Source organism: Rhinoraja longicauda, chromosome 3 (assembly GCF_053455715.1).
Source record: "Rhinoraja longicauda isolate Sanriku21f chromosome 3, sRhiLon1.1, whole genome shotgun sequence".
In the NCBI taxonomy this organism is placed as follows: Eukaryota; Metazoa; Chordata; class Chondrichthyes; order Rajiformes; family Arhynchobatidae; genus Rhinoraja; species Rhinoraja longicauda.
In genome coordinates this window covers 17,700,089-17,721,794 of record NC_135955.1, presented here as the reverse complement: position 1 = coordinate 17,721,794, position 21,706 = coordinate 17,700,089, and the positions used below count along the sequence as shown (strand labels likewise).

The 21,706-nt window shown below is 42.6% G+C and overlaps 1 protein-coding gene across 1 annotated transcript in view; it reads right to left on the bottom strand.

The window, feature by feature from the left end:
* The window catches only part of nek1 (NIMA-related kinase 1), a 149,787-nt gene that overhangs the window by 2,718 nt on the left and 125,363 nt on the right, over positions 1-21,706 (bottom strand). Inside the window, exons 35-36 of the mRNA XM_078394857.1 lie at positions 13,779-13,912; positions 6,393-6,525 (exon numbers count right to left, since the gene is read on the bottom strand). Of these exons, the coding sequence (XP_078250983.1) occupies positions 6,393-6,525; positions 13,779-13,912 (267 nt within the window). The remainder of the gene's footprint in view (positions 1-6,392; positions 6,526-13,778; positions 13,913-21,706) is intronic.

Genomic DNA, 21,706 nt, shown 5'->3' with positions numbered 1-21,706 from the left:
AAACTAGGAGTAGGAGCCAGCCTTTGAACCCACTCACTATTCATTATGATCATGGCTGATTATCCAAGTTCTGTACACTATTCCTGTTTCCTCCCCATGTAGGCTTTAGATATTGAAATTAGAAATAGATTAGATTAGAAATACAGCATGGAAACAGGCCCTTTGGCCCACTGAGTCCACATCAAACATCGATCACCCGTTCACACTAGTTCTGTGTTATCCCACTTTCTTGTCCGCTCACTACACACAAGGGGCAATTTACAGAGGCCATTTAACTTGCAACCATGCACATCTTCAGGATGTAGGGGGAAACCGGAGCAAACCTACACAGTCATAGGGAGAATGTGCAAACAGCACCTGAGGTCAGGATCAAACCCATGTCTGGCAGCGAGGCAGCAGCTTAAACAGCTACACCACTGTGCCATCCTAGTGGTTAAATCTCATTATGTTTCAGAAAACATTTGAACATTTAGCATTTTCATATTGCTGTTGCAGAGATTTCCACAGGACCACTATCTGGGTGAAGAAATTTCTCAACATTGGAGTCCAACATTGGAGTCCTGTACCTTTCAGGTCTGAACCTCGGGCTGTTGACCTCCATTTCACCGGGAGCATCCTTCTGAATGTTCAGCAATAGACAATCCATCTCCACTAACTAGGTTAGGCACAAATCGTGCAGTTTACAGAAACTAAACAACAATACAAAGCATGGAGACATTTTTGGGGAAAAATGGTTACATTTCACAATTCTGATTATGATATTGGAAAAAAATACCAAATGTGGAAAACATCCAAAGAAAGCCCCAACTAGCCCTGTACATAAATGTGTGAAGAGGCTAATTAAACGGAGGCACAATTAACACAGGCAGTTACATCCAAGTGGAGCAAAAGGAAACACTTGCTTAGCTGCAATGGAAAGACCACCCAAGTAAAATACTAGCTTTAACACTTCAGTCGGTACAGTTCCTAACCACTAAGCTACAGAATATGCAGGTGTTCCACATTAAAAAAAAGTAAAAGGGAAAAACAGTTAAGCCTTTGCGTTTTGTTGGAAGCTAGCCATTTGGAAATGGTATACATAATATTTAAAGACTGTTCTCTCCCAGAAGGAAAAAATGTTTCAGGGAAAATGTGTTTCAGTTAATTTTCCAACTTAAGAATGGCACCACAGCAAAAACAAAGTCTGAAATCAGCAAATGGAGAACAGATCTAAGTTTTGAATGTTAGGCTTTCCTTCTTCTCGATGGTGGGGCATTTCTAATTGGTTCAGTGCTGGACACTAATTTATGTTCTGGCTCATGTTAAAAGTTTACTTTTGTCCACGCTAATGATATAATTTACACCGGAGAACCAAGCAGATCACTGGCGCAGCGGTAGAGCTGCTGTCTTACAGCGCTAGCAACCCAGGTTCGATGCTGACTGGGGGTGGTGTCTGTACGGAGATTGTACGTTCTTCCTGTAATCGTGTGGGTTTTCTCCACATGGTCCATTTTCTTCCTACATTTAAAAGAGGTGCAGGTTTGTAGGTTAATTGGCTTCTGTAAATTGTCCCTGGTGTGTAGGATTAAACTATTGTACAGGCGATTGCTGGTCAGCATGGACTCGGTGGCCCAAAGAGCCTGTTTCAATAGACAATAGGTGCAGGAATAGGCCATTAAGCCCTTCGAGCCAGCACCGCCATTCACCGTGATCATGGCTGATCATTCACAATCAGTACCCCGTTCCTGCCTTCTCCCCATATCCCTTGACTCCGCTATCATTAAGAGCTTTATCTAACTCTCTCTTGAAAGCATCCAGGGAATTGGCCTCCACTGCCTTCTGAGGCAGAGAGTTCCACAGCACAAATCTGAGTGAAAAAGTTTTTCCTCATCTCCATTCTAAATGGCCTACCACTTATTCTTAAATTGTGACCCCTGGTTCGGGACTCCCCCAACATCGGGAACATGTTTCCTGCCTCTAGTGTGCCCAATCCCTTAATAATCTTATGTTTCAATAAGATCCCCTCTCATCCTTCTAAATTTCAGAGTATACAAGCCTAGTCGCTCCAGTCTTTCAACATACGACAGTCCCGCTATTCCGGGAATTACTCCACACTTTCTCTAAAAAACAATTTCACCTGGGCTGTTGTTCTACCTCATCTAAACCTCAGTGGTGTTCCCCCATCATTACTTAAATGACCTTAAAATACATACGGGCTGTCGCAAGTGAGTTACGTGGCAATAAGTTCCATTTTTAAATGGAATCATTTATTTACACTACATTAGGTTATCTGAAGAAGGGTCTTGACCCGAAACGTCACCCATTCCTTCTCTCCAGAGATGCTGCCTGTCCCGCTGAGTTACTCCAGCTTTTTCTGTCTATCTTCAGTTTAAACCAGCATCTGCAGTTCCTTCTTACACACGTTATCTTACCAACTTGAAAAGGCAATTAACAAATGTGTAATTTCCAAGACATTCAATACTCATAGGGTTAATCTATCTCCTTCCATTTCACTGATGGATACCAATCGCAGAGCATGTGCATTGGGTGCTGTCCTAACTGCAGTTAATTGTTGCTGTCACCAGTCTGAACCACATGCCTTGCAGTGAAGCTGACAACACCGTAACAAATTATGTTCACGCTTATAAGACATAAAGTGCTGGAGTATCTCAGCACTGGAGTATCCAGCGTCTCCAGTGTCTCTGGAGAACATGGACTGGCGATGTTTCGGATCGGGACCCTCTTCAAACCTGGAGGCCGTCTGAAGCAAGGTCTCAACATGATATGTCACCTATCCGAGTTCTCCAGAGATGCTGCCCGACTGGGTGAGTTACTCCAGCACTGTGGGTCCATTAACCATCATCAAGGTGGCACCGTACATGGCATCCACGCCAACAGCCGGTCTCGTCTTTTTCTTCTTTTGCTGTTTTGGTCTGTGTTTACTTGTACGTTTTTAGTGCACCTTTAGTTTTTTGTATTATGTGGGGGTGGGGGGGATTGGGGGAAACCTTTTTTTAAATGTCTTTCCTCGACGGTGATGCAACTTTTTCATCGTATCTCCGTCTGCACTGTGGCTTTAAAATCGTGAAGCTGGCGGGTCTCTTTGTTGGGGTTCGACCGGGAGCTCCAACCGCAGGAGCTTCGACCGCCCCAATCGGGGGAGCTTCAATTGCCCCGATGCGGGATAAAAGGAGGAAAGGTACAAGTTATTTGCCTTCCATCACAGTAGGGAATGTGAGGTCTCCGAAAAAACAAGATGGACGTGCTGCCTGCACTGGTGAGGACACCGGAGGGAGTGCCGTGGTCTCGGTGTTTTGTGGGGGGATGGCTCCATGAGGACATCACGGAGTCCAGTGCGAGTGCGGTCGGCTTTCTGTGTCTGGGTGGACAGGAACTGCAGAGAGAGCGACAGCGGTCGGTACAGCTCTGGTCACATCACGGTGAAGGAGCCTGTGTGTGGACGGACATTGAACTGATGGCTGTGGGTCTCTGCTTATGCTGTGTGCTCTGGGGATTCTCACATGCCGTTGTGGTGGCTGTTTTAGTCTATGTTTAATTTTTATGTGGTTATGTATCTTGTTGCTTTTTTGTATGACTGTTGGCAAATCAAATTCCTTGTATGTTTACATAATTGGCTAATAAACTAATAACAATTACAAATTAATTACAATTACAATCTGCAGTTCTTCATTTCCACACACGTGGGCTTTTCTGGGGTACAATCAATCCTGGAGCAATCTCAATGGTTTTTCTCCCCCTCAAGGCTATATTCATAAAACACATTGTACATTTCACAGTGAAGAGGAGACAGAGGAGGAGCTGGAATGAGAAACTGAAAGATGGAAGAGGTTTGCAGCCGTCAGATGTTGAGTCATAGAGTCAAACAGCGCAGAAAATGGCCCATCCGCCCAACTTGTCTACGCCGACCAACACGCCCCATCTACACTTGCATGTGTTTGGCCCATATCCCGCTAAACCTGTCCTATCCATGTACTTGCCCAAATGTTTTTAAAATGTTATGATAGTACCGGCCTTTAACTACCTCCTCTGGCAGCTCGTTCCTTACACCTACCACCCTTTGTGTAAAAAAAGTGCCCCTCAGGTTCCTATTACATTTCGCCCCCCTCACCTTAAATCTTTGTCCTCTGGTTCTTGCTTCTCCTACTCTGGGTAAAAGACTTGATTCTCCTACTCTGTGCATTTCCCTATCTATTTCTCTCATGATCTTATTCACCTCTAAGAACACCACTCATCCGCTTGAGCTCCAAGGCACAAAGTCCTAGCCTGCTCAATCTCTCTCTTTTCACTGTACCTCAGTAGACGTGACAATAAACCAAACTAAACTATAGCTCAGGCCCTCGAGTCCTGGCAACATCTGCGTAAATCTTCTCTGCGCTCTTTCCAGCTTAACAACGTCTTTCCTCCAACAGGGTGACGAAAACTGAACACAATACTCTAAACGAGAAATTGCAGAATTTGACAATTTAGCCAAGGGATGAAGTGTCTGAGAAGCCTTTTATAGAAAGGCAGTGATTGAAACCGCAGGAGCTGAGATTGTGCTTTTCTTCCAATGACATTAGATAGAGAAAAAATCCATTAATCTACTGCAACTAGACCATGCACAGATAGCATATCTTAGCAGGGTGGAAACAGGTGGCAGTGGGGGGGGGGGGGGGGGGTGCTCCCTTCAGTCACAACTAATCAGAATGTGAAAGCATTAGCAAATACAGAAGATAATGTGAAGACGTTAAAGGTCACCAGCAATCTGACAATGGGAGCTCCCTTTGCTTATTTCGAGAATGTCAAAAGGAAAGTCTTGGTTGCCAAGTGACCAATTTCATCAGGAGCTGCGCAAGGTGGAGAGAGGTTCGACAATTTGTTTTGAGTCAAGGAAATAGTGGCCCTTAACAACTGGCATGCAGTGGAACCTAGAAACAAATAGGATAAGGGCGAGAACGGAGACGTCAAGGATATGTTCTGCTCTTGGCGGGTTGGGGAGGCAGGCAGATTCCATTTGGACGGTGAAGAAAGCAGAATGACAATGGAGGGAGCTCAAATAGCACAAATTCGGCACAAAATGCACACATAATTAAGATTGGCATGCTTTTCGTACCAAACTATTTAAATTCAAATATCTGAAACAGCAAATGGTTTTTATTACCACATGTACTGAGGTACAATTAAATTCTTTTTTTGCACACAGTTTAATAAATTATCACTTTTCATAAGAACAATGGAAGTGTGGAATTTAAAAAAAAAATCAATATTCTAGATAAACATGTGTAGTTTAAGTGTACATGGGATTCAGCTTTACAGTGCCAGACACCCGTGTTCGATGCTAAGTGTGCTGTCTATACGGAATTTGTATGTTCCCCCCCCCGGACTGCATGGATTTTCTCTGGGTGCTCTGGTTTCCTCCTATATCCGAAAGACTAACAGGTTTGTGGGTTAATTGCTTTCGGTAAAGATTGTAAATTGTCCCTAGAGTGTAGGATAGCACTAGTGTACAGGAATCGCTGGTTGGCGCAGACTTGGTGGGGTTAGGATTAGGGTCTAAGGGCCTGTTTCCACACTGCATCTCTCATCTAAACTGTCTCTAAACCTGACATGAATATAAATTTAGGCTAAATTGGGAAACATTTTGCTGATCAGTCAATCAGCAGATGTTTCCCTGTCCAGTTCAGAGAACCAGGTGGGGGTCAAGCATGCACTAACTATATCAGTCTTTGCAGATGCAGTGTGCAAAGAAAATATTTGCTGCATCGTATACAAGCTCAATAAAGATTTTTAACAGGAATCCAGTTGCAAAACCTCCGTACACTCTGCTATTTTGCACACCCTAAGATCGGAATGCTCCAAAATATTCAGGTGCAAATAAAAAAATGTCAGTAAATCCACGGTTTTATTGTCCATTAATGGAGAACAAGAGGGAACTAACGTTTATTACCATTACAAATGCTTGCAATTATTTTGTTCCATGTTGTTTAAAAAAGACAGGTTACTTCCTCAGTTAGGAAGTGTAACATGTTGGGTTAGACCTGGGATATATATATGCATTTTATGAATTACTCTCATTTTAGTTTAGTTTAGTTTAGAGATCCGGAATGGAACAGGCCCTTCCCTTCACCCACCAAGTCCATGACTGCCATTGATCACCCGTTCGCACCAGTGAACCCACTAAACATTAGGGGCAAGTTACAGCGGCCAATAAACCTGCAAACCTGCATGTCTTTGGATTGTGGGAGGAAACCCACACTGCCACGTGCAAACTCTACGCAGGTAGCACCCGAGGTCAGGATCAATCCCGGGTGTCTGGCACTGTGAGGCAACGTGTGTACCGCTGTGCCACAGCGCTGCCCAAAGTTACTATCAAAAGCGACCTTCTTGGTAAATAGAAACAAAGAGATACTTGCCTTCTTGATAAGCTCCATCTGCCATAACAAGGTGGAGGATTTTTGCGTACAAGTGCTCAAACTGAGGACCCAGAATGACTTGGACGATAGGAGTGCCTACGTCAATGTTTTCATCTTCATCCTCATGTATTGCCTGGTCCAGAAAAACAAAATTTATTTGAATATTCCAACAGGTATAAATAGTAAATGAAAAAAGATACAAAGTGCTGGAGTAACTCAGCGGGTTAAGGAGTATCACTGGAGAACAGGTGACCTAATGCACGGTGACATTTTGGGTCGAGACTTTTCTTCAGACTGGTCGTTATCAGAGGTAGGACAAATACACACTTGCACAAGAGTGCAGTTCATCGATGGCTTCACAGGCTAAAGGAAGATCCCATGCTTAATCTCCAATAAATGCAACAAAAGCAATTTTCCATTTCGTGCAGCTCCCCCAACAGAGTGAAACATCTCCAAGCTACTTGAGGCGTGACGTCAAACAAATATTTACACTGAGCTACACGAGAGGATATGAGAACCAATGATCAAACACTTGCTCAAAGCTGCAAGCTTTATAGACTGTCCTAAAGAGGGAAAAGAAGGTTGAGGCAGAATGATTAACAGCGTTATTGCCAGTAAAACAAGCTATAACAGATGAAGGAGTTGCAGCCAGAGCTGAAGCAAATAATTTGAGATGATCACAAGATCAGAATTAGAGAAGCACAAAATATGATTGTAACTTTGTCGGCGCCAGAAAGGTGGCAAACACTTTACTGGGTTATATGCTAAACAAAGCATTTCACTGTTGTGTAGGCTCATGTGACAAAATATCATTGAATCATTGAGATACATCATGGGTCATGGGATTAGTTTAGTTTAGAGATACAGTGCAAAAACGTGTCCACGCCAACCAGCAATCCTCGTACACTAGCACTATCCTACACACCAAGGACACTTTACAATCTTTACAGAAGCCAATCAACCTACAAACCTGCACATCTTTGGAATGTGGGAGGAAACAAACAACTGGGGAAAACCCACGTGGTTACAGGGAGAATGTACAAACTCTGTACAGACAGCACCCATTGTCAGGATCAAAACCAGGTCTCTGGCGCTGTGAGGCAACAACTCTATCGCTGCGCCACCGTGCCACCCCAGTCAATTAGGCTGTTCATTCGTAAAGGGTTGTGAGCCAATGGGAGGACATGAAAGCGTTGGATAATTACAAAAAATTTAACATCAAGATGTTGCTTAATTAAGCCAATAAAGCTAGCAGGGCAAGGGACAATGAATAAATAAAGTCTCCTCGGCCCGCCAAGGCCTACCGAATCTTTCGGATGCTAACCATTTTAACTCTTCTTCCATTCCCACACTCCATTCCATTCTCCATTGCCGGAGTGAGGTTATAAGCAGACTGGAGGAACAGCACCTCATATTCCGCTTGGGTATGAAGATTGAATTCTCCAATTTTAGATAACTACAAAAGCCCTGTCCTCTACCAACACTGCCACCCCTCTCCTCCTCTACCTTGTGCCCCACCTGGACTCGCACCAATTTGTCCTCTCCCCATTCATTCCTTCCTCTAGCTTCACAATTTGCCACTCTTCAATCCCTTTGTCTCACACCATCTGCCTTTTCATCTTTGGCCTTTGTCCACCATCTGCCTACAAAATACCCCCCCTCAACTACATCCATCCACGCATTACCAGGCAGGATAGACACAAAATGCTGGAGTAACTCAGTGGGCCAGGCAGCATCTCTGGAGAAAATGGAGACATTTTCTCGGCCAAGTTACTCCAGCATTTGGTGTCTATTTTTTTTATATAATCCAGCATCTGCAGTTCTTTTTTATTATATTACTTGGCTGCATCATTGCCCCAATGTGTCTCAATCGATCCTGCCACAATGTTTAGTTTAGTTTAGTTTATTGTCACATGTACTGAGGTACAGTGAAAAGCTTTTGTTGTGTGCTAATCAGTTAGCAGAAAGACTATACATGATTACAATCAAACCATCCACAGCGTACAGATACAGGATAAATGAAAAACTGTTTAGTGCAAGATAAGAAGAGCATAGTTATAGAGTCATACAGCGTGGAAACAGGCCCTTCAACCAAACTTGCCCACACTGGCCAACATGTCCCTTCACTCACCTCATCTACTTGTGTTTGGCCCATTTCCCTCTAAACCTATCCTATCCATGTACCTGTCCAAATGTTTCTTACATGTTGTGATAGTACCTGCCGCAATTACTTCCTGCGGCAGCTCATTTTATACACCCACCACCCACTGTGCGAAAAAGTTACACCTCAGGTTCCTATTACATCTTTCCCCTCTCACCTTAAACCTATGTCTTCATGTTCTTAGTTCCCCTACTCTTGGCAAAAGACTATGCGTGTATCCGATCTATTCCTTTCATGAGTTAAAGCAAAAAAAAACGTTTGTTGGAGTAGAGATTTAAAAGAGTGGAGCGATTGTAATGCGTGATTGTAGATCCACTTCTGGAAACAGCACACGAAGAGTCGCTTGGCTTGGGCGCCATCTTACAATGTTGTACCCAACCTCCACTAAATTTCCCATAGGAGCGTTAATCTTCAGAATTAATGATAAAGTGTTCAATCCCTGGTGACTGCACACAAGAACCAAGGTCAGACAAAATTCAGTGGTTGTACTGAAGTATGAAACCGTTTGCATGTAATTGAAGGCTGAGCTCCAAGCCATCACTGACACTTTCACTGACGCATATAGAAGATTGGCCTCACAGTAAACGTTTGGCAGACAAAAGGTTGTCTCTCTTCTTGGCCCTGCTGTATCACAATGCACTGCAGGAAAAATAACCTCAGCAAACCCTGGAAAACATGGCCTTCCTCTCTTATTTTGGGAGCAATCTCTTTGCAAAGGCAAACATTGGTGATAAAATTAATCACTTCCTTTAACGCAGTACAGACTGGACGATGGAGGATAAATTTGTTTAAAAATCAAATCCTCAGGACCTGGCACAAAAATCATGGTTTGCTGGACCATCAGACGGGTGCAGAATGAGGCCGTTTGGCCCATTGAGTCTGCTCTGTCATTCGATGATGGCTGTTCGATTTTTCACCCACACCCCCATTCTCCTGCCTTCTCTTTGATGCCCTTACTAATCAAGAACCTATCAACCTATAAACCATCTGTGGCAATGAATTCGACCTGAAATGTCACCTATTCCTTTTCACCAGCATTTTGTGCCTCTCAGTAGGATAGAACAATTATATGGGGTTATTGTTGGTCGGCACAGACTCGGTGGGCCAAAGGGTCTGTTTCCAGGCTGTATCTCTACACTAAACAAATCTATTTCCTATTCCCAGTGCATACCAGTTTCTGTTCAAAGACACAGTTCCTTGGATAAACGTGGTACTCAAATGGTTTCTCAATTTGAAGTCTAATTACTGAGAGTTAGTATTGCATACCTATTATTCCATCTCTTAACTCAAGTGAGCCCTGCAGATTTTCAGTTCAATTCATCACAAGACAGCATTAGTTGTGTTCTTGTATTTTGGAGGCATGCCCAGTGAAAGAAAAGTAGAGCAAATTTATCTTTTAAGGATAAGGCCATCTCATCCATACTGAAAGCTGGTGAAGGAGTTGATTTAAAGGGGAAAAAACTGTGCCAGATGCACATTTTGCAAATTGCAAATGATTCCTCCTCCCTCAAGCATGGCATCATATCTGACCAGTGCATTAGATATTTATTTGAACTTTAACTTTGTGAAAGTTATCTTGCACATGAAGAACCAAGTGGCCTCCAATGACACTGTCATTAGTTTCACCAGATTGATACCCACTGTCATAAAAGTTGTATTCATTAATTAACATTGTATGTAAATGCCTTTTAGAAGTGTAGGAAGGAGCTGCTGATGTTGGTTTACACTGAAGATAGACACAAAATTCTGGAGTAACTCAGCGGGTCAGACAGCATCTCTGGTAAAAAGGAAGAGGTGACGTTTCGGGTTGAGACCCTTCTTCAAACTGAGAGTCAGGGTGGAGGGAAACTAGAGGTATGAAAAGTGTCTAACCTTAAGGTCCCTAATGTCTATCCCGCACATGAGGGATAAAGTACAGAAGCCAATTAATCTACAAACCTGTATGTCTTTGGAATGTGAATGGATTATGTGAATTTTTTAAGTCATTTGGACAGGGACATGTAACGGTTTAAGAGGGGTATGGGCCAAATGGGATTCGTTGTGCAGCATGGATGAGTCGGGCTGAAGGGCTTGTTTCCAGGTTGAACAAATCTACAAATCTAAAAGGAGCAGAGATGAATTTAAAATGAAGGTGAATGCTTTAATGAGTAGACAAACTGATGCCGTCAGGTACCAAATCATTTCCCTATTGGCATAAGAAAAAATAGTGACTAATGTAAACATCATGCATAAGTTTGCTTATCTTGCTCTGAAGATTCAAGGTTTGAAACATCACATCCAATTGACGTGAGATGCCTTGGGATATTCCAAAACATTTTCTTTTGAAAAAATTCAAAACACAGCTCCTTATACTTGATAATTGACTAAAACAAGATGTGTCACACCCCACAGCACCATTACAAGAATTTAGCACATCGTTAAATGACTCCTAAATCAAGCTTCAATGTCTTCATTCATCCCTTTGGAAATGTAGGAACAAGAGCAGACCATTCAGCTTTGTGAGGCTGCTCCAATTATCGAATAGATTTTCTTTTGGAGTGATTTGCATCGTTACTCCATCTCACATGTCCTTCACAGGCACAGCACTCCCCACCATCAAAAGCATCCACACGAGTGGCTGCCTTAAAAAAGTCGCATCTATAGGGGCGGCACGGTGAGAGAGCTGCTGACTTACAGCGCCAGAGACCCGGGTTTGATCCTGACTATGGGTGCTGTCTGTACGGAGTTTGTACGTTCTCTCTGTGACCGCATTGGTTTCTCCGGGGGCTCCGGTTTCCTCCCACATTCTAAATAAGTACAGGTTTGTAGGTTAATTGGCTTTGGTAAAAATTGTAAATTGTCCCTAGTACATAGGACAGTTCTAAACTATGGGGATCACTGGTCGGCGCGGACTCAGTGGGTCCAAGGGCCTGATCCCGTGCTGTATCGCTAAACTAAAGCATCATCCAGGCCATACCCTCTTTAGACTTTTGAGATACAGTGCAGAAACGGGCCCTTTGGCCCACCGAGTCCATGCCAACCAGCGATCATCCGATACACCAGCACTACCCTACACACTAGGGACAATTTACAATTTTCACCAAAGCCAATTAACTTACAACCCTGTATGTCTTTGCAGTGCGGGAGGAAACCGGAGCACCCGGAGAAAACCTATGTGGTCACAGGGAGAACGTACAAATTTCAAACGGACAGCACCTGTAGTCAGGATGGAACCCAGGTATCAGGCACTGCAAGGCAGCAACTCTACTGCTGCGCCACCGTGGTGGCTTTTTTTGCTGACCTCAAGGGTCAGCATCAGCTACTTTCCTACCATCATCAGGTTCTTGAACCGACCTGCACAATCCTAATTCTACTTCAGTAATTAAACCTTACGGACCACCTCTTGAATTACTATGCACTTGTTTTCTAATTGTGTTTTGCACGTGTCTTCTTTTTGTAGTCTTTTCTTTTCAATGTCAAATAGAATCTATGTATAATTTATGTTTTTGTACATTGTCTGTGATGCTGCTGCAAGAAAGATTTTCATTGTACCTACACCTAACCATACTTGTGCATATGATAACAAATTCAACTTGACTAAAGGCCCTCAGCACAGAAAAATGCAACCCCCTCTTTGCAATTCTCAACTGTCATAAAACTTTTTTTCTGTAGAGAGATGGAGGGGAGCAGGGTGAGGGAAAGAGTTCCAGAATTCTACTACCTCAGGTCAAGAAACACTTCCTGACATCGTCCCACAAGATCCCAGCTCCATGAAGGTTAAAGTCCTTCGCCCCCACACCCACATTTGCCAAGAGATGATCATTCATTTCTATCCAATCAAATACATATCATTAACTGGCTTAACCTTCTGTGCATAAAGACACTCGCACCAAATCTTGCATTAATTTTGAAAAAGATTAACCCTTTCAGCCCCAGTTTGAAGGTTATCCAATCTAGGCTGCAGTGAGCGATTCAATAATTTGTATTTGGCCACATATCATGCATGGTTGAATAATGTGAGAATTAAATATCACTTAACTTTTGTGGCTTCGAAAGGCTAATTTTAAACTGTACTTTAAATTGAATAGAACATCCAAGAAAATAAAATTTTGCCCTAATGTCTTGGCTTCTGCATCTTTTTGGGATTTGTTCAAACTATGAAGGGACTATAGCACAATGTTTAAAAGTACTATCAAACAAGCACATTTTTTTCTCTCTCCCCCCCCCCCCCCCCCCACCCCACCCACCATCTCCACCTGTCACCGATTTGAATCAGTGAAATAACCTATCAGATTCTGACAGCCAAAACATTTAAACCAAAGTCACCGAGTACTGACACCAAAGATGGATCTTATGAAGATTAGCATTTGTGGACTCACTTTGTGAATGTTCAATGCTCAAGATCTGAAGATGCAAAGACCTTTCCCATCCTGGTAATTTTTTTTGTTCCCTACTCCCATCAGGCAGTGGATACACTAGCTTGAAAGCGTGCACCACCAGACTCAGTTATAAGGCTTCTGTTATAAGGCTTCTGAACGGTCCTTCCATAAAGATAAGATACTGCCCGATTCTTCAATCCTCCTGATTAAGGACATTGGATTTTTTCCTTGGAACTGTTATGCTACAATGTTGCGAAGTACTATATTTCTCTTGGACAGCTTACAGCCCAGTAGTATGAATATTGATTTCTCTCACTTCAGGTAGCCCCGGCATTTCCTCTCTCTCTATCCCTCCCCCACCCAAGTCGCAATAGCTTCTCGTTTCACCCTACAAACAGCTAACAATGGCCTGTTTCCTTTATCATCGAAACTTTTTTGCATATCGTTTATGCATCTCTTCACATCATTGCCTATATCTCTTGTTTCCCTTATCCCTAACCAGTCTGAAGAAGGATCTCGACCTGAAATGTCACCCATTCCTTCTCTCCAGAGATGTTGCCTGTCCCGCTGAGTTACTCCAGCTTTTTGTGTCTATGCTGAGTATATTTTGCAAACATCTCTCTACCTATTGTATTCGAGTTTGCCTTGATTGTATTCATCTATAGTATTATCTGATTTGATTGGATAGATAAACAAAGCTTTTCTCTGTAGATCAATGAAATAAAAACTTTTACACTGATTATTATAGTCACGTTGTAATACACGTGACAATAATAATAAACCCTAAAACTGATGACTCAAAAGCTACATCTTAGCAATTAAAACCGTGCCATTCTATATCAATGGTAAATGTAGAGAAGTAGCCACCTTAACTTTGTTGTAAGCTTCAATGAAGTTTTCAAAGCCCATTTCTTGCTCCAGAGTCATTCGCAGTTCTTCCAGCCTGCTGAAAACACTGTCAAACTCGGCATTTTCACCCGCAACATCTTCCTCACTGTCATCTGCACAAATTGCAAAAGCAGAAACCTTGAGGCAATAGTCACAGAGGTCACCCACCTGTATAAACACATTCAGATCAGTGCCCTTCCTGCAACTTCAAAAGTAGCTCAATTACAGCAGACAGCTTAATTTCACAGGGATTATTTTACAAACCATTGCAAATTTCATTCATTGGTACTTTGGCCATTCATGCTGTCAGCAGGTTTACAGCTGTAAATGTCACAGTACCTGCAATGATAGTAGAAGCAAAAGGAGAAAAGAGGGTGAATTAGCCAGCATTTTGCAGTTATAAAATAGCTGGGAATTATTAAGAAAAGACAAATTAAGAGTAGATTAGATTTGGTAACAAGTGAAGTTACGGGTAATGTCTAGTAGTTTATATTAGGGATGGACTCTGTCCTCCATAGTTCAGCACATTTGACTGTGTAATCCAGACAGAAACACCATTGTTGCTGGATAAATGACTTTTTTATCACGAAGGCTAACGTTCTTCAGCTGCAGAATAATATTTTGTTTAATTCTTCTATTCACTTTGGACGGACTGAAGTAGTTGCTGGAAATGGATATTCAATTTATTACTCAGTGAAAGCTTGAACACATATCCCAATCAAAACAATTTGATAATTTTCATTAATTATTCTTTAAAGATAACAGCATAAAATGCAAAACAATATTACAATGAGGAATACATGAACCGAGAGTAAATATTTCTTCTAACTGTTCTGTATGAAGTCATAGTCAGAGGCGTACAGCGTGGAATCAGGCCCTTCGGCCCCATCTTGCCCACACCGACCAACAGGTCCTATCTACATTAGTCCCACTTGCCTGCATTTGGCCCATATCCCTCTAAACCTATCCTATCCATATATCTGTCTAAATGTTTCTTAAACATTTAGATTACACGTGCCTCAACTACCTCCTCCGGCAGCTCATTCCATACGTCCACCACCCTTTGCATAAAAGTTATTCATCAGGTTCCTATTAAATCTTTTCGTCCTCACCTTAAACCTATGTCCTCTGGTTCTCGGTTCTCCGACTCTGGGCAAGAGACTCTCTGCGATTACCCGATATATTCCTCTCATGATTTTGTACACCTCTATAAGATCACCCCACATCCTCCAGCATGCCAAAGAGTAGAGTCCCAACCTACTTAACCTCTCCCTATAGCTCAGGCCCTCGAGTCCTGGCATAGGGAGAGATTGAGCTGGCTAAGCAACAGTCCTGGCAACAATAAAAGGCCTTGTTCACAAACCCTATTCCTCTCACCAAAATCTCCACTTTATGAAAGCCTTTTCTTGAGCCATTTAATCTCCTGATGGAAGATTTCTGTCCACCAAGCTGAGGTTATATGAAATAATGACCCCAGCATTTCATGTTATAGAAAAATATTGCACACAGCAATCACTCACTTCTATCGCTATCACTACTTTAACCTTTAGTCCTGTTGCTAATCAGCTATCTATTCACATATCAGTGCTCATGAGAATTGTGTGATTCAGCTGAAAATCTATTTCATGGATTTATTACTCACTGGAAAGAGAAAAAAACTTCCTTCTAATATGGCCTGTGGTTTACGGATTGCTTGCGTGTTTAGTTCTGAGCTCAGAAACGGTTATCTCCCCCACTGGGGAGACCTGATAAGAGTATATAAAATTATCAGAGACATAGAATGGGTTGATAGTCAGAAACTTTTTCCCAGCATGGAAATATCAAATACTAGAAGGCATCACATTAAGGTGAGATGGGCAAAGTTTCAAGGAGATGTGCAACTTTTTTTTTTAAAGAACAGAGGGCAGTTGGAGCCTGGAGCTTGCTGCCAGGGGTGGTGGTGGAGGCAGATACGATAGTGGCATTTAAGAGACTTTTGGATCGGGACTTGGATATGCAGGATGTGGATTATGTGCAGGGAGATAAGAGATAGTGCATCATGTTCGGCACATTGTGGGCTGAGGGCTTGTTCCTACTCTGTATTATTCTATGCTCTATGGTCTGTAAGTGAGCTGCATGTGGCAATACTCGAAGCACAGCATTTTAATTACTGCACTATAGCAGGAACCTTGCAGTGCTTGAGAGTCAGCCTTCGAGATGTAAAGACAGACCATAAAATAACAAACCCAGGATAAATCTATAGTACATTCAAAATCTTAAGGGTAATGATTAAAAGAATATGGTGCAACTGGTCTTGAGCTTGTAAAACTGATGAACTAGTAACCTGGAAAGGCAGAATTAGGTGCAAGGAATGGACAGATGTTTGGCAGATAACTGAAATGAAAATCATGGATGTCTGAAATATATGGCTTGTTTCTAACTTGTGGACATAGGTTTGATAAAATGATTAATCTTATACTTACTCACTTCCCATTGGACACCATAAAAATAAAACCATTTTAAAGTCACACATTTTGCTGGTTTCAAGCATGTTATATTTCAGTCAGGATGTGTAGGAAAAAAACTGCAGATGCTGGTTAAAATCGAAGGTAGACACAAAATGCTGGAGTAATTCAGCGGGTCAGGTAGCATCTCGGGAGAGAAGGAATGGGTGACGTTTCGGGTCAAGACCCTTCTGTCACGGGAGGGGGCGTGACAAAGATAGAATGTAGTCGGAGACAGGAAGACTAGTGGGAGAACTGGGAAGGGGGAGAGGAAGACATTCTGGCCTTCCAGTGAGGAGGGGACTGGAGGAGACTCACTGTGATGGATGTTTCTTTTGTTTGCTGTTAGTTTATGATTGTATATGTTATTGCATTTTTATTGATTATTCTTATTGGTCTTATTGTTGAACTGCGGGTAATTTTTCATTTCACTACACATTTATGCGTATGTGACAAATAAATGACTATTGATTGACTATTGATAGAGAGGGAAAGCAGGGACTATCTGAAGTTAGAGAAGTCAATGTTCATACCGCTGGGGTGTAAACCCCATAAGCCGTCGCATACAACATATTATCCTCCAATGTTTTTGCCAACTCCAACAGCATCCCATTACAGGCCACATCTTCCCATCTCCATCCCTTTCTGCTTTCCGCAGAGACCGTTCCCTCCGAAACTCCCTGGTCCCCTTCCCACCCAAACCACCCCCTCCCCAGGTAATTTCCCCTGCAACCACAGGAGATGCAATACCTGTCCCTTTACCTTCCCCCCTCAACTCCATCCAAGGACCTAAACAGTCTTTCCAGGTGAGGCAGAGGTTCATCTGCACCTCCTCCAACCTCATCTACTGCATCCGCTGTTCCAGGTGTCAACTTCTCTACATCGGCGAGACCAAGCGCAGGCTCGGCGATCGTTTGATCGGATATTTTGATTGGATATCTTTGTGAGATTTCAAAAGCAGGTTTAGTTTAGTTTAGTATTATTGTCACGTGTACCAAGGTACAGTGCAAAACTTATTTGTTGCTTGCTGTCCAGTCAGAGAAAAGACTATATATGATTGCAATCAAGCCGCCCACAGTATACAGATACAGTCCGATTAAAGATAGTCCAAGGGTCTCTAATGAGATAGATAGCAGGTCACGATCGCTCTCTAGTTGATGATAGGATGGTTCAATTGCCTGATAACAGCTGGGAAGAAACTGTCCCTGGATCTGGAGGTGTGCATTTTCATACTTTTGTACCTCTTGCCTATGGGAGAGGGAGAAGAGGGAGTGTCCAAAGTGAGATTGGTCCTTGATTATGCTGGTGGCCTTGCCGAGGCAGCGTGAAGTGCATATGGAGTCAATGAAAAGGATGGTCTAGGCTATGTCCACAACTTTCCACAATTTCTTGTGGTTTTGGATGGAGCTCTTCCCAAAGAATCATTTTCCGACCAGAATGTGAAAGGATATTAGCTAATCGGCTGGGGTTTTATAAAAATACAGCTGCTTTCTTTGGTATTTGTGATACAAGATTCCACTTCACAACTTGCCACTGTCCTTTGAGCTCATGCAAGGCCTCATTTTCTGCACCATCATATCCCACTTGATCTTCTCTAGCTCCAAGTATTTCTCTCTGGAGCCTTGCACATTATGCTGTTATGCTGACCATGGCTGTTATATTAAGCAGAACTGCACAATGATCACCTTTGGAGACTCCCATCACCCCAACCTCGCCTCAAGTATTTATCCAAATTAGTTTCTTACGAGGAGGACGCCAGAGGAGATAGTTGAGGCAGGGACTATCCCAACATTCAAGAAACAGTTAGACAGGTACATAGGCAGGACAGGTTTGGAGGGATATGGACCAAGCGCAGGCAGGTGGGACTAGCGTAGCTGGGACATGTTGGCCGGTGTGGGCAAGTTGGGCTGAATGGCCTGTTTCCACGATGTATTACTCAATGACTATGATGCTTAAGCAAAGGCTCCCTTTCCCTCTACAGATCACACCATTCCAGCAGCAGCCGGTAGCTTCCAACCTGTGCCAGCCAGCAGTTCTCCCACATCAGAAGCAGAGCAACAACAGAAAAAATATTAATTTATCTTTGTGTTGCTGTTTGTGCAAACTGACCAGCAGATTCACTGAAAGAACATTGAGTGCACTTCAAGTCCATTAGCCCTAAAAAAGGGCATTTTAGGACAAGCCGAGAAATAAACAAAATTGTTCATTCCAGCACCAAAAGGAGTAATAAATAATAAAATAAGATAAAGTGCTCGGCAGGTTATGAACCATCTGTGGTGAGAGAAAACAGTTAATATTTCAGAGAAAACAACACAATCAACCCTCGTTATTACAGACCTCTTTATAACAGATTTCGGATACAGCAGACAAAATCTGTTGTAACCCAGGCGTGCGTTCATATCGGGAAAAGTTAAATGAAATTTATTTACAATGTTTAAAGTATGATGTATTTTGTGTTTTTCCTGTTTATTTGGCATCTTGTTTAGTGTATTGGTTGTTTTTCCAGTAGTGTACATACTTACCCCCTTTACTCACTTATAGTGGACAATTGGCAAGAACAGACATTATTCCCTGCCCCCTATGGTCCATTATAACGAGGGTTAACTGTAACTACATATAATGCAGCATTTTCCCAGTTCGGCCTAATTGTTGAGAACCAGTCATTGGTATCCGAGGAGAACCTGTTCGCCTGCATCACTCCCTTCCACTGCTCTCACCACTTCTGGGAGTTCCTTCCTGTAACTTTCCTTCTAAATATTCGTAAAAAGATAGAAATTGGTGGCCAAACTGTTATTTCTAGTAACCTCATTACTTGTAGATAATCTCCCTCTTCTGCAGCCACACTCACCTCTAGTTCCATGCCTGTCGTCTCGCTAGTCCATCATATTCATACTCTAACTAACTTACCAGCTCTATCTTTACGAAACATGTTAAACCAGCTTAGCTTCAACTCTTCTCCATCTTCTGCTTGTAGCCATGTCTCTGTAAGTCAACAATGTCAATATTTTCACGATCTACATGTTTCTAATTCGAAAAATTAATTCTAAAAACGTTAATATGACTATTTCACTTCAGTGCTCAACACACAAGAGCTGTAGGAAGCTGCTCCACCCTTATATTCTAGTACATGTCCATATTTGCTCTTTTCTAGCACTCATGGGCATCTCTAAAAAGGCTGATCAGTAAAGTGAGATGAAGGCGACACTGGCAAGGCCTGTATTATTATTGATAATGCACAATATCAATAGTATGTGTGATATTATTGATCAAGAGTATGGACATACCACATTACATTAGAATGGATCGGGAATCACAAGTGGGGCAGAGTAGGCAGCATTAATTTTCTTCTCAAAAGGATGTTAGCTACAAGATCATCATTCGTGCTAAAGTTTACCTCATTAAATAAAGAATAAACTTTCTGCGTTCAAATTCTCCAAGAACTGCAGTGGGATTTGAACTCAGGTCGCTAAATAATTAGTCCATGTTTCCGGACTATAAGACCACTAGTGGGACCATTATATCTTGCTGCAAGTACACCGGGTGACACCACCAGCAGTGGCTGCCTCGCCAACAGTCTGTCCTGTCTACTTTTTGTTATTTTTAGTATGTGTTAAAAGTGTGTTTTAGTGTTCCTTGGTTTGTTTTATGTGGGGGGTGGGGGGGAATTGGGGGAAACGTTTTTCAATCTCTTACCTCGACAGAGATGTGATTTTTTTCTATATCGTATCTCCGTCCCCACTGCAGCCTAACATCGTGGAGTTGGCGGCCTTTCCTGGAGACTGACCCAGCGCTCCAAGCCGCGGGAGACTGCAGGATTTTAACATCGCAGAGCTTGCGATCCCTTTGCCGGGGATCGAAGCTCCAACCGCGGGCCATGTGGACTTTAACATCGTGAACCCCGCGGTCTCTGGTGAGAAGAGGCCAACTCGGGAGCTCCATGCCGCGGAGTTTCAACCCCCCCAATGTGGGAGTTTCAATCACCCCGACGGGGGCTTCGTTCGTCGGCTGCGGGGGCTTTGATGGCCCCAACTGTGGATGGTTTGACTGCCCCGACCGCGGGAGAACAAAGAGGAAGATTGAACTTTATTGCCTTCCATCACAGTGAGGAATGTGGAATCCACTGTGATGGATGTTTATGTTAACTTTTATGTGGTTGTGTGTCTTGTTGCTTTTCACTTAGTATGGCTGTATGGTAACTGAAATTTCACTGTGCCTTAATTGGTACATGTGACAATAAACTGACCTTGAAACCTTGAAGTACCAGTGCATCTACAAACTTAAGTTACTGTAGAAAGTGTCAGAATGACGTTTAATTCCAATGGACAGACTGGCCACTTAGTCTGGTTCAGTCAAGCAGCCCAGCCACTTATTTGTGCTTCACCTGCCACCATTCCACACTGGTCAGGATTAGAACCTTTGAGTCTGTCACAGGAAATATATACACAGAAACGAGTGAGAAACAACTGTGAGGAATGCAGCTGGTGATTGGATATCGTTATTCAATCAATATTGTTATTGTCGACATTACTTTGAATTTACCAACCATATTTTTATTTTATGATGGCAAAGACTCAAAGGTGTATGAAACTCCACGTGTTGCCACAATCCCTCTTTCCCTCTATTCTGCCATTATAGTATCACACTTTTCTCTCTGCTCTAATTTTCTGAAAATTCTCACTTGACCGTACACACAGCATTAGATTCCATCCTAAGGTCATCATTCCTGACAGTTCATTGGGGCAAAAGGGTGACATCACCAAACAAAAAGTCCAATCACTGGTGATTCAGCTGGAAAGTAATTATCAATCACAATCACATCTGACAGGGTTTCACTTGTATCCTCGATCAAAGGCACCAATGCCAAAGGTAATACCACATTTGCAGATATCACGCAGGCTAGCGTGATATTGAACCAGAGTCAACCAATTCATAAGATTCTCACTTAACAAAATCCAGAGGTGCCGGAGTAACTCAGCGGGTTAGGCAGCATCTCTGAAGAACATGGATAGGTGACATTTCAGGTCGGGACCCTTACGACTCAAAAGGTCACCTTTCCATGTTCTCCAGAGATGCTGTCTGATCCACTGAGTTACTCCAGCACATCTGTGTTCTTTTTGTAAACCAGCATCTGCAGTTCCTTCTTTCTCAAAGGACTGTTAGCCTGCATGGCTATGTCAAATTGAACAGCATAAAACAAATGCTGCAGAAAGTAAATCATAATAAGCTAAATGCTGGAAATATTCAGCAGGTGAGACAGTGTCTGTGGAGAGAGAGAGAAATAAAGAAAATGAATACATGTTATGCAATTGATTCATTAACTCTGTTTATCTCTGTACAGATAGGTTTTGATCTGCTGAGTGGTCCACCTACATTCCTTTCTCTAGCTTTACAATTCGCAACCCTTCAATCCTTTTGCATTCACCT